This window comes from Phascolarctos cinereus, unplaced genomic scaffold, assembly GCF_003287225.1.
Source record: "Phascolarctos cinereus isolate Bilbo 61053 unplaced genomic scaffold, phaCin_HiC Scaffold_726;HRSCAF=1367, whole genome shotgun sequence".
Classification (NCBI taxonomy): Eukaryota; Metazoa; Chordata; class Mammalia; order Diprotodontia; family Phascolarctidae; genus Phascolarctos; species Phascolarctos cinereus.
Genome location: NW_027556098.1, coordinates 394,068,098 through 394,081,782, shown reverse-complemented (window position 1 = coordinate 394,081,782; position 13,685 = coordinate 394,068,098). Strand labels below are relative to the sequence as shown.

General features: G+C 45.6%; 1 protein-coding gene across 13 annotated transcripts in view; it reads left to right on the top strand.

Moving 5' to 3' along the window:
- The window catches only part of CAMTA1 (calmodulin binding transcription activator 1), a 1,299,703-nt gene that overhangs the window by 1,221,986 nt on the left and 64,032 nt on the right, over nt 1–13,685 (top strand). The window contains exon 1 of one of the 13 annotated variants that reach the window (XM_078145715.1): nt 8,510–8,583. The exons of 8 other annotated variants lie outside the window; for them this stretch is intronic. Coding sequence is in view for 1 of the 5 variants with exons in the window: in XM_078145713.1 (XP_078001839.1) it covers nt 10,195–10,261 (67 nt within the window). In the remaining 4 variants the exon portion in view is untranslated. 4 more of the 13 variants (XM_078145716.1, XM_078145717.1, XM_078145713.1 and 1 more) reach the window with 4 other exon arrangements.

Here is a 13,685-nt window from a genome sequence, read left to right as displayed (position 1 = left end):
TCCCATCTAGCTACCAGGGTCCACACAGACAGACCACATGTACATAGATCTCCTTTCCTTCCCTTGCCCCCCATTTATATTGTCACCACCGTAACCAGTTGTGACAACTTTTCAGGAAGAAATATGTAATTTTTTCCCCCATGTATTATTTCCTCCATTGATGGGCTGCTTTTATTTTCTTTGTCAAAGAGAATTCCATTCCTTTTAACATATATTAAACATCTGCTGGGTGCCAGACATTGTGCTAGGCATTAAGGATAAACACACACACACACACACACACACACACACACGCACAACCACCCAGCCTTTGCCTTCGAGAAGCTTTGAATCTCCTGGAATGCAGGTCTTGGCATGCACAGTCCCATGTTCTTTCTGTTACACTCATGACACCATGATGCTTTGGGTCCAGAGCAGGTTTACATAGAGCAGGGGTGGAGAACCTGCAGCCTTGAGGCCACATGTGGTCCTCTAGGTCCTCAAGTGTAGCTCTTTGGATTCAGTTTGGATTCAGTCAAAGGGCCACACTTGAGGAGCTAGAGGGCCAGGTTCCCCACCCCTGACATAGAGCATAATAGAAAGGACGTGAGGAGTTTCCTTGGTGCTTAGGGAAGGAGAAGGACCAAAGAGCAGAGGGGAGCCCAGAAAGATGGGTGGAGAAAAGCCAAAGCTAAGCTTCTCTTTTTGCTGTTGGCCATCCCTGCTTGAGGCAAAAGGAAATCTTTGGAGTTGGGTTTTGTGGAAGCGAATGGGCCTGATTTTTTTCAGGTCAAATTAACTCTTCGATCTAATTCAAGTAAAATAAAATATTGAACACCTACTATATTCAAAGCACTAAACTAGATAAAATGAAATGATAAAATGAAAAATCCTCAAACAGCTTACATTCTGATGCAACGTATACAGAGATATATAGATTATATCTAGATTAAATGATTATTTGAAGAGGGAGTGAAGATTAACTAGACAGATCCAGAAAGACTTCCCCTAGGAGGTGGCACTGGAGCTGTACTTTGAAGGACACCACGGATTACAGTAGAGGAGGGGAAAATGAATAAATGAATGAATGATGAGCCTTTCATTAAGTACTTACTACATGCAAAGCCCTAAAGATACCAATAACAAAGTAAGGCAGTCCCTATACTCAGGAAACTCCCATTCTAAGGGGAGGGAGATTACACATATTAGAAGTTTCAACTTCAAGTCAGAAGAAAAGGTCCTGTAGTCCTTTGCGTGTAACAGCAAAGCAGATGGTAATATGTTTCTTCTTTAATGTCATTTCTTCAGATAACCTCAGCCATTTCTGATATTAACCATTTGACAGTGCCAAATCCACACAAGAATTGCAAGAATTTTATTTTCTGGGTCTTCCATAGCCCTGGGTGCTGAGGAGGCTGAGGCGCTAGTGTCTGCACAAGATGTTGCCAGGTCCCATCTCCAGAGGGGTTAGGCTGCAGGAGATAATGGCTTCAAGTGCTGGGCTGTAAGCAGGATTAGTGGTTGCCACTGCCAGGACTCTTGGGCTTGCCTGACCAATGGGGACAGTTAGTAAGCATTTAATGTTGGTAGTAGCAAAGAAAGTGGGTGCCCTCTCCACAGCGACTTCTCTCCTAAATGATGGCTATAGAACCCAGGCTAGAAGAAGAGCTAGTAGTCATAGGGAGCCTTCTATTCTCAAGGATCTTTGGCTCAGGGTCTGAGCTATCTCCATCAGGGTCTGAGGGGAGACAGCAGTTAAGATAGTATTCTTTCTTGCATCAAATTATCTGGTATTTCCATATACGTCCATGTTATATCCTCAAAGAGAGTATAAGCTCTTTGAGGGCATGGACTCTCTTATTTTTGCCTTTTCCAGCCTCAGCACCTAGCATAGTACGTTGCATATGATAGGAGTCTACTGTTTGTTGAAATAAATTGAATTGAATTGAATTTATGTATGGGTTGCACTAGATGTATTGTTAAGGGACTTCCAACTATTGAGATTTCCATGATTCTGTGAACTTTCTTCACCCACCAGTCAGTGTGGATTCAGAGAATGGAAAATCATTTCAATATTATAATGATCAGAACATAATTAGAATGATCATGGCTCCCACCCATGTCCCTACACCTAGAAAAGCCTAACCTCATTATAAAACCAAAAGAAGTGACTGGTGGATTAGTAATGTTTTGCTGCTTTTTGTTTCCCCTGATCACAGACAAGCACTAGCCATTTTCCACCAGAGTGATTCTTGCAGGTTTGTGTCCTGAGCCTGAATCACTAGACTGGCCCAGGTTAGGCCTGGCCCAGAATAGAGACTGTGATGATGAAGTTGGCGGGAGGGTTAGATGATGCATTGCCTTTCATTTGTTCTGGCCTGGATGGTGTTCTCTGAGTCACCTTTTTCTGGGTCTGAAGTCAAGGAGTATTTCATCTGACTTTCCTTCTCCAAGTCTGTACGGTCAGTAGTTGTCCAGTGTGGCACTATGGAATCAGACTGCTTCAGAAAGCCCCACTTTTTAGGCTTCTCACTCATTTAAGGCTATCAATCATCTTATCCAGACTCTTAGTGGACCTTACTCAGTTGATTCTGCTGAAACACAGTAGAGAAGGACTCCTTTTGTGTGGTTCCAGGGCGAGGAACCTGCAGCCTCAAGGCCACATGTGGCCTTTTAGATCCTTGGGTGCAGCCTTTGGACTGAGTCCAAATTTTACAGAACAGATCCTTTCGATTTGTTTCATTTTTTGTTTTTTTTTTTTTTTGCTAGGCAGTGGGGTTAAGTCACTTGTCCAGGGTCACACAGCTTGTAAGTGTTGTGTCTGAGGCTGGATTTGATCTCAGGTCCTCCTGACTCCAGGGCCAGTGCTCTACCCACTGCACCACCCAGCTGCCCCCAACAAATCCTTTTATGAAGGGGATTTGTTCTGGAAAGTTTGGATTCAGTCAAAGGGCCACACTTGAGGACCTAGAGGGCCACATGTGGCCTCAAAGCCGCAGGTTTCCCACTCCTGCATGTATGATCCATCAATGGCTTGCTTTGGATTTAAGCAAGCCTCACCTCTTCCCCGTAGAATTCCTAGTTCCCTTCAAGGCTTGTTTCAGGTATTCTCTTATGGGAGAAAACTGCCTTCCTTATCAGTTTTATCCTCTCCATAGACTATAATTCCTAAAGGGGAGGGGGGCTATTTTATTTTTGGTTTTGTGTCTCCAAAGCCTAGCACAGAGCTTTGCATACAGTAGGCACTTAATAAATGCTTATTGACTGATGATGAACAAGGAAACAGCTTTTCCCAAAAAGCTTAGAAACATTGGATTTTAGCACTTTTTGGTATTTTGACTGCTTTAGTGGGTGTGAGGTGATATCTTTCACCCTGTTTTTAAATTATGTCACACAATTTGAAAAATATATTATTTGTTTTTCCTGGTTTGTCCCTGGATAGGTAGCAAATTACCATTAGTAGGTTAGTAGGTTGGCTTTCTTGTTGTCCTGGGGGCTTTTAAAATGGAAAAACAGATGTTTATAGATCTTCAGAAACTCACAAACATGTTTATCTTGCAAACAGTAATTTCTATTCCTCCAGTGGCTCAAACTTTGTCTTCAGAATTGGAAGTGAACTGAGTTAATGTAACCTAATTTCAACTTTCTGTTATGTGGCATTGATAGCAAATCAAACAAAAAACAATTTATTAAATGTTCCAGGCACTGTGCTAGGCACTGGGGACACAAATACAGAAGTGTGACAAGCGTTTTTCTCAAAGATTTTACATAGATAGTAGATAGTTAATGCCCATCATTCAAACACATATACATACACTCATCAGAGAATTTTCTATACTGGTTTCTTAAACAAATTGTATCTAAATCTACATAGTGTGCTCATATTATTTGCTGCCTGCTATAAAAACACAATGGAAAAGGTACAGAAACTAAATTTAAAATGGCAGAGTTGTAACTATACTTGGACACTTTGCCCCAGGACACCAACATGGGGAGGAAGATGTACACTTTCTTTGGTGAATGGGAAGATCACTGGCCCCTTATCTTAAGATTCTTTACCTGTCCCCAGTCTCCCAAATCCTACCAGGTCCTAACCTCGCAAGGGTAGACTCTCTTCTGGGGTCCCTCCCCATCTCAACTGAATTTGTTCCAGTTTTTTGGCTCTGAGTAATGGAGACATAGTCAACTATGGTTTCTAAACATGCACTGTGAAACTGAGCGGTCTGAGTTTATCAGAGAGCTCTGTGTCATATGCCCTCCTATAGAGGTGGTTTATATTATTATACTATCAGTGGGCTAGTCTGGCTTTGTGTAGGTCCACTCCTTTTGTGGGATGTTATAGGACCAGCCAAGTAAATTTCTGGAATATTTCCCAGAATTTCCCCAATAGCTTATGTTACCCTTAAATTTCCACAAGTTATTGATATTTTCTTTAGAAGTCAACTTCCTTCCTTCCAGGTTAGGAAATGACTGAAAGGCACTTGTGTGGTCCAAGTTAATTATTAGAGTACAGACTTGTTGCTGGATTTCTACCATACTTGAACAATTAAAAGAAGAAAAATCTGCTCCTGGACAAGTTCTCTTGTGCAGAGTTAGCAAGAGGAGCTCCCAGACTAGGTATCATTTATGCCACTCAAAGTAAATCTGGTGAATCCTTCCCATGATCTCCGACTAACTAAAGCATGGTGGACCTTGCAATGAGGCAAAAGAAATTGTCCATAGTGATAGACACCGAAGCTAGTGTGTTACGTTAATCCCCACCCACATAAATAACCTTGGTTACCTTGGTTCCCCAGTGGAGGGATAGAGTGATCCATCTGAAGAAAGATTAAATGCATAAATAGGCCCTGGCTCCCACAATAGGGGAATCCAAAAACTCCAAAATCTGCCACTCTCCTCATCATCCTTAGAGCTAGATTTCTTGTACTGTGCAATGAGTAGGTTTCCCCTTTCCTTGAGGCTCTCTGATTAACACTGATAGGCATCATGGCATGAGAAGAAGTTTATTGCTCATGGAACCAGGACTGATTCCACCATCCAATAGGAGGCTCACAACAGACAAGTTGGTACTTATGGTTTGAATCATCTGCTGCCTGAAACTGCTCAGTGTCATGCTAGATCTGGAAAGAATGCTAGATTGGGTTCAGATCTTGGGCCTATAATGTAATATAGGTTCAAATCCTGTCTCTGTCACTTACTGCCTGTGGGGTGTTGGGAAAATCTCTTCATTTCTCTGGATCTCAGCTTGCTCGTTCATAAAATAAGGAAATGAGGAGTTTGGAACAGATAGATAATTTATTACGTGCTAAGGACACAAATACAAACAGAACAGTTCCTGCTCTCAAGGAGTTCACAATCTAATGGGGGAAGACCTTACATAAAGGAAGGGGGGGTGAAGATGAGGATGATGGTTAGAGTGGCAGGTTCTCATGAGGGGTGGGGTGGTGCTGGAAGAAGGGAGGAAAATGAATGTGATAGCTAGAACACTGGTAATATAGTGAGAAGATTACCAGGAATGGATCTCTAAAGTCCCCTGCAGCTCTTAATACATGATCCATAACCAGAAAAGGATATAGGAATCCTGGAAAGGGGAGGGGTTTGGCTCAAGGTTCCATTTAATTCTCTGAGCAGCCAGCCAGCAGAAAAAGAGTCACTAAGTTACTGGGTCTTCCTAATGGTTTATGGCTAATGGCAGATGGTACCTTAAGGCTACTCCTGTCAGCTTTCCCCCTGAGTTGTTCCTAGAAGCTCCCATTCAGATCTGGGTTTCTAACTGAAGGGTGGAGGTGAACAGTGACCCAATACTACCTACTGTCAACAAAATGATCAATTGAGAAAGAGTGTTAGATTTGGAGTCTAAGACCTGGGTTCGAATCCTTAATAGCTGCATGACCTTGGGCAAGTGATCCAAACGAGAGTTTCCTCCTCTGTAAAATAAAGAGATTGCACTAGATGACCTCCAAGGTCCTTTCCAAGTCCCAGACTGTGATCTTCAGTGATCATAGGCAGTGACCTGAATCTCCAGAGGCTTGTTCCATGATCTGTAAAATGATGTTATTGATCATTGCCAAGGAAAGAGCTACAGAATCACAGAAGTTGACAGTTGGAAGGGCCCTCAGAGTCCATCTAGCCCAACCAATATGTAAATAAATCCCCACTATAAGATACCCACAGAGGGGCCCTCCAGCCTCTTCTCCTTTAAGACACCCAAGGATTTGGGGTCAGGAGAGCTGATTTGAAGTCTCAGTCCTGCTACTTATCACCTACATGACTTTTGAGAATGATTTCAGATTTCCGGACCACAGTTCCCCCCAGTCTGAAATGAGATGAGATCAACCAAATGCTTCCTTAAGTCTCTTCCAATCCTAAAGCCATATGATCTCTAAGGTCCTGGCAACTAACAGTCTATGATTCTATGACAGCTATTTATAAATACAAAATGTTTCATTATTGTCGGGAGCTTCCAGTATAGAAACTCCTTCCCCTGGAGTGGGTCAGCAGTTCTCTGCGACTTAAAAGAGTCATGTAGCTGTAGTATGTTTTGGAGGCAAGAATTGAAACCTGCTCTTTCTAATTCCCAAGGCTTCTTCTATCCACTAAGCCACACTGCCTCTCTACATGTAAAAGAACTAACGATATAAGGCAGAAAATTGTGCCTTCATAATATCATAGATCTAGAGTTGGAAGGGACCTGGCAGGCCATCTTGTCCAACCTTCTTCCTATTTTAGAGATGAGGACACTGGGACCATTACGGAGTATTTCACCTTGGGATAAATTCAAAAGATTGGCATAGACAACAAGTGGAATGGTCAGTAAAGACTTGACGGAAATGATAGGATAGGAAGGACCTGGAAATCAATTGTGTTTGGATAGGTAAATGGGTGTATGAAAAAAGGGCTGAGGGGTTGCAGAGAGAACCGTGGGGGTGGGAAGGAAAATAGACAGGAAGCTCATGGTTAGTTTGGCTGATAGTAAGAAGACCAATCTGACAGAAAGAGAAGAGAGGGGTACTACTGGGAGATAAGTCTGGAAAAGTAAATTGGGGACAGTTTGTGGAGGGCCTCGAATGCCAGGCTAAATGGTTCAGACTTCTCTTCGTGAGCAGTGGAAACCATGAAAGATTCCGTCTTTAATGGGACCTGGCTCTAACTCCCATACCAAGAAATGTTTCCCCTTTACCTCGGTGGTTTGACTTGCACCCCTCTCAGCTCATCCTCTCTGCTGTGTTTCTGGGCTTTTAACTCTGGCCACAATACCCCTTGCAGCCTCCTTGGGGTGCTGTCCTCAGTTCTGAAGTGTCCTGGGACAGCTCCCTCTTGCCTAGTACCTCTTGTTCTGTTCTTTCCCCTTCTGGTGCCTCTTTCTCCTCTGCCCTTTCTCTCCCTTCCTCCCTTCTCCCCTGCTGTAGCCTCTTCTCTGCCGCCTGCCTGTCTCCGTCAGTATGTCACACACATATACACATTCTCTCCCCCGATCTCTGTATTTCTCACTGTCTCTCGCTCCCCAGAGCTGTCTCCCCCTCGCTCTCGCTCTCGCTCTCTCCGCAGAGCAGGGCTCCTCCCGCGGCTGCATTGCAGGCTCCGCGGGCAGGCGGCGCCGGATGGGAGGGAGGGAGGGAAGGAAGGAGGGAGGAAGGGCCAACAAAGGCACCCCCCCCCCAGCGGAGAGGTGCGGGGAGGGAAAGGGACTGCAAGGGAGGGGAGTGAGGTGACCACGACTCTTGGGGCTGCCCGGAGGCCAACCGCGAAGCCCTGGGGAGGGAAGGGGATCCTCGGGAGGGGCAGAGAACGAGGGCTGGGGAAAGCAATCAGGTGGGTCCCCAACAGCGCCGACTGTCCTGGACACCTAGATCGGGGGTCAGTGAAGGATGGGGGAGGGACAGATAGGAGGGAGGAGCGCCCCACTGAGCTGCAGAGGGGAATGAGGAAAGAGGGCAAGTCCGTAAGAGGGGCTGGGAGGGATAGTGGCGGAAAAGTGGAGCCTCCTGTTTTCGTGCCCCGGGCCCAACAGAGGCTCGAAGCGGGACTGGGCTCAGGTGAGCCCTTTGGGGCCTTAGAAATGGGGCTCCAGTGGAGGGGCGGCCTGGTGCAGGTTTTCCTTTTCTCTGACAGGGGAGCCACGGCTGTGGCTTTTCCCCGAGTGGGGATTTGGAAAGGGGAGGGAGAAGAGCAGAAAGGCGAGGGGAGCTGGACCTGGGCTAAGGGAAAGGAGGCCGTTTTGAGCCAAGGGTATCCTGAATGTGTCCAGAGCGGTCCTAGGGGTTAATATGGGGCAAGGGTCCTCGGAGAAGCCTCGTAGTCGTTGCCTCTCCTCCTCTGCGGGAAGACAGGCGCCTACCGCGCCGCACATCCCCGAGCCGGCGCCCTGCGGACTCAGGGGGCGCAGTGCCTGCTCAGTCCCGGCTCGGCTCAAGCTCCAGGCGCCCGGACGCCTGCCTCTCCTCAGATCCTGGTGACGTCATGACCACTCCCACCTCCGGATTTGCCGAGGCAGCTCAGGGGGTGGGGCTGTGGTGAGTGAGCTCACCGCTGCGCTCCACCATTGGCCGGGGCAGCGCACACGGCTGTGGCGGGGAGACAACGCTGCCCTAAGGCTGTAGCCCTGTGAGTCGGTCCGGCTGCGGCGTGCGGAACTGAGCGGGCTCGGGGCTGAACTGGGCTGGGCTGGGCTGGGCTAGGAAGAGGGGAGGGCTGCACATTCCTGCAGCTTGCTTTAAAAGTGTGTGTGTGTGTGTTTGTGTGTGTGTGTGCGTGCGAGTGTGCGAGCGAGTGTGCTTGCGTGCTTATGACAGGGGGAGGAAAAGGTGTCTCGAGTGTCCAGGAGAGTTCGAGGGGCGTGTTGTGGACGGGCGCAGCGTGCCAGGGGTGTGCAAAGGGCGGGGGAGAGGGGGTGAGTATTATGTCACCGTGGCTAGTGTCTCGTGGCGAGAGCGCGAGTGTGTAACGAGTGCGAGGAGATGGCTGTCTCTGAGAGGGTGCCATCGTAAGTCATTGTTATTGGTGTAGATGTGGTGGCGGGAGGTGGGTTCTGAGGTGTTTACTGTTGAGAAAGGAAGGGTAAGTGTACAGGGCTCTGTTTTGGGGACTGGTGAAGCTGTGTGTGCTGGAGTACAAGTGAAAGGGTGTGTGTATGTGTGTGTTTGAGGGGTACTATTGTGAGAAGGGCAGGGTTTGGAAGATTTCTGCAACGGCTGTGTGTATTTTGGGGGAGTCTAAAGGCGTGTGTTTTGGTGTCAGTATAATGGGTGTGTTTGGGGAATGCTAAGTGTTTTTTGAGGTGTCAGCATAAAGGGTGTGTATTTCAGGTAGTCAGTGCAAGTATTTGCGGGGAGTTCGAGTAAGAGTTGTATTATTTGAGGGGTGTCCGCGTTAGGGGTACATATTTGGGGTTGCCTTCTTTGGAGGGTATCAGCATAAGGTTGTGTTGGCGATCCATGTAAAGGGGGTGTATTTGCCTTCGGTTGAAGCGGCGGGGAGTAACGTTGTAAGCGTTGTGTGTTTTTCGGGGAAAATCAGGATAAAGGCGTGTATTGGGATAATGTGAATGTAAGGAGGTGTGTTTGGGGGAGCGGGATGTTTGGGGGTTCAGGAGGCAGCTTGTATGTGAAAAAAGCAGGATGCCAGTAGGAAGGGGTGTCAGCGAGAGTCTGTAAACGCTGGGAGTGTTTGTGCGTGTCAGCCTGATGGCGTGAGTGCGGCTGACTGGTGCTTGTTTTTGTTTTGAAAGCGCAGTGAGATTGTGGCGGGCTTTTCTGAATGAGCCTTCCTCTCCCTCCGCTCTCCTCCCCACCCTGTCGCTCCCCGTCTGTCCCCAGCTAGCTCCGCTCGGCTCCGCTCACGAGGTACCCTGCCTTGGCCCCTGCGGGGCAGGAGTCAGGTTCGTCTAACTCTTCAGCTTGGTGCTGGGGGGCCCCAGGGGCGCTGGGGGGAGGGGACTCACTCCCCCGCTAGGCTGGGCTGGGCTGGGCTGGACTGGATTGGGCCGTACCGCGCCGCACCTCTCCGCACAGCCCCGGCACTGGACTGCGCCCGGCTCCGGCCCGGCTCAGGCTCCTGGCCCCGGCGCGGCGCCATAGCCCTCACTGCACCAACGCAGCAGCCGCCGCCTGGCCTTCGAGTGTGTCTGAGAGATTACATACGAAATGACTCGAGGCAAGGCTGTGGAAGAAGACTGGCTTTCCCGGCATGTTGGTCGAGCTGAAAAGCACCTGAAGTATGTTTTTAAAGTTAAGCCTTCAGAATGCCTACGATCTGAAAAGTCGAGTTCGGAGAACGAATGAAGGTTTGGAAGAACTTACTCTATGCTTGGTGTCTGGTAGCCCACGAGAATAGAGAAGCTCTGGGTTTGACCCCACGCACTTAGAAGACAGACTTTATCAATTTACTTCACTTTCATTGATCGATTCTATTCTGTTTAGCCAGTTCCTCAGGACAGAGTAAATATGTAGATGAATCCAATTATATGAGGATTTTTCCTTTCTTGGCAAGCCAAACTCTTTTTCTAAAAGTGGTAGTGACACTGCACATCACCATCGCAGCTGATTACCACTTTACAGAGGAATGCTGAAATGTCACAAATCCACTTGTAACTACTCCCACTATTGTTTGAGGTAGGTAGGACCTCTGCTTTTTGCGTGTAGAATATCTGCCTTACTAAACTCTGACCTGACAGGTATCATCAGTCTGGTTGCACTTTGCTTGGTTGAATGCATCCTACCTCCTTAAACCCGCAAGCTCCAAATCTGAAGTGACAAAATCAGATTTGTGGTAAATGTCGTAACTTAGTAGGATAATGGTTAGTGGATCAAATGAACCCTTTACTCTTCCTCTCTGATGGAGTCATTCTAACAGTTCCCATATAAAAAACTCTGTCAGAGAAACAGAGAGGAGGGAGAGAGCCCAAGAGAAGGGTTACTGTCTGAGAGTCTGATACAGTCATGTGTTGGTAGCAAAGATGGTTTCATGGTGAGCATTTTCAAGATGATTATTTATTATTTTAGGGCTGGAATTGGAGTGTGGGAAATAAGCTTATGTTGATCTCTCATTTAGTATTGTATTTGGGGAGTGATTGTGTTTAATATTCTAGAGACAGCATTTATTTACTGAGTATTCATTTCCCAAATAAAACTTTAGTTTACTTGTGAAAATAAACACAAGTCCCCTGGACTTATAAATGACAATGAACATATGACCAACAATGAATGTTGATGATTGATTAAGCTGTAAAGAGCATAACTAAGAGTAAGGAACCTAATCTCATTTTCTCTTGCTTAATTTTTAAGAAAACAAATTACAGAAAGCAATCCTTTAGTAAATAATTAGTGCATTGTGTTTTTCTATACTATTTTTTTCCTAGCAAAATATGTAATTTTATTAAAAGTCTAGCAGGCTTTTCTTTGACCTGCTGATACAGATTATGCTTGCATGTCTATACAACACCCACCACTACAGTACTTCAGTATGCAAAGCATGAGAGCATTGAGAGGTCACAGATAATGAAAAGAATGTTGGCCTACACTTTGGGAGAGTAAAAGTGGAAATTTAGGGTGAGTGGTAATAGATTTGATCTCTATATAATCTATGTACAAGGAATTCATGGTCAGCATGCCTCCAAGGTCCCTTCCAACTGTAAGATTCTATTGGTCTATGCATAAGTGCGTGTTTATTGTTGCATTTCCAGTTGTTCTCAGCTCAGCCCCCAAATGTCAAGGCTTGTGTCCAGATGCTCACTTCTGGAGTTGTTATGGCAGTGTTTTGGGGTGGTTGTTATTTTGAGCATACTGTTTGTGAGCCTCTGAAGTTGTAATACTGTCCATACAGGCTGAGCTTTGTGAATTCATTGTCCTTACTTTGTCTGAGTGTTAGTGATTTTTTTTTCTTAAATAAGAAAAAAAAATAAAAGGGAAAATTCAAGCATTTTCAGGTATTATACAGACTTTACCTAGAAACTCAAGAAAGACCATCTTGAGATTCTGTCAAACTGGCTACAGTTCTTCAGTTGTTGCAGTGGTAATAGGTTTTCTGGAAATCTTTTGTTCATCCCAAATAATTATTTCTCTGCAATATGCATTTTCCCTCTTCTCTGTTCTTTGTGCCCCTGACTTGTATTCTTACATTTAAATGGTTCTCTCTTCCTCTGGTGAGTCAATGTTATTCATTCAATATTTATGCTTCATGAATCTACAAAAGCAGAACTGCCCTGGGAGATGCCAAGTGGCCTGTACAAAGTCTTCCTCTGCCTGGCAGCTGTGGAATAAGAAATGTGTGGGGAAATTTACTTTGGGGTGAATCTGTTTGTATTTCAAGGTTATGTAGTAGCTATCAATGAAATTCCATGAAAGCCGATTGGCAGAGGGAACCCTGCTGAGATGCACTGAATTACGACAAAGATCTCCTGTTAAAATTAGTCATATTGACATTGAGGAAGTGTTTACAAGTGTACTGGATGACCCAGACAGGCACGACCCCTGCATTGAGATTGACATTCAAGAACATCTGGAAGAGATAACTGTCTCCTTTATGTTGGTTAGTGTTGTATTCTCCTCAAGTAGATTATAAAGCCCATTGCCCGTAATGGGGAAAAAACATGCTTCATTTATTTCTATCCCTCAATATGCCTAGCACAGTACTGGCACATAGTAGGCACTTAAATAATGACTTTTAGACTTGTTGGGGCTGAGAGAGGCCATTGTCATTTTACATATACCAAAAAACCTGACGCAGACAAAAGTATCCCAAAAGGTACTTGACATAAAACATTGAAACCATACAAGAAATAAATGATGGCTGAGCATTTTCACTAAAGAGGTGATGCCAGCGCAACCTTGTTTGATTTCAATAGTTTTCCACATCCTACAGTATTTCAGGAAATACAACTGTAGACAGTGCCACAGTCCAACCTGCTGGAGTTGGGGTGGGAGGAGATTCTCCTGTAACTTGAACGTTCACGCACAGGTCAAGTGACATAGAGGGCAGTGGTCCAAGAGTTCCTTTGATTAGAGGAACTGTGTAAGAATTGAATGAAGTTCCCAGTGGACTTGGTGACATTGTTATTCATGATGTGGAAGATGATAGTAATGACAGCTTCTTGTCATATGATACTTTAAGCTTTGTAAAGCACTTTACGTAACATTATTCTTTTCCATCCAGTAGATGTTTACAGAATCCCTGCTGTGTGCAAGGTACTTTGGGAGAGACTGGAGATCTTACAGGGGTGAAGTTGGAGGGGTCTAAACCCTAGGATTTCATTGATATAGAGAATTCCTTGTATGGAGACTGTCCGCCAGGATAGATCAGCAACTACTATGTTACGTAAGGTCTTACAGAGTTGCCAGGAGCCCTTCCCCGTGGTCAGACAATTGACATGTATCTGGGGAAGGACTTGAATCCATATCATCCTGACCTCAAGACCAGCCCTCTAGCCACTACACCAAGGGCCCCTCTGGGGAAACTACAGCCCCATAAAAAATGTAGATGCTGTGCCTCTGCCTACCTCCACACTTCCATCCATCTCATTTAACTCTGGTACTCCAGTTCGTCTGTAAAATAATAGGGTTGAGCACATTCCAACTGTAAATCCTTATTTGTAAGGAAGTTAATCAGCCTCTCTGGACCTCAGTTTATTCATCTGTAAAATGAACCTCTCAACACTCAGTCAACAAGCCTTTAATTAAGCCTTTGCTATATGCCAGGCTCTGTGCTAAGCC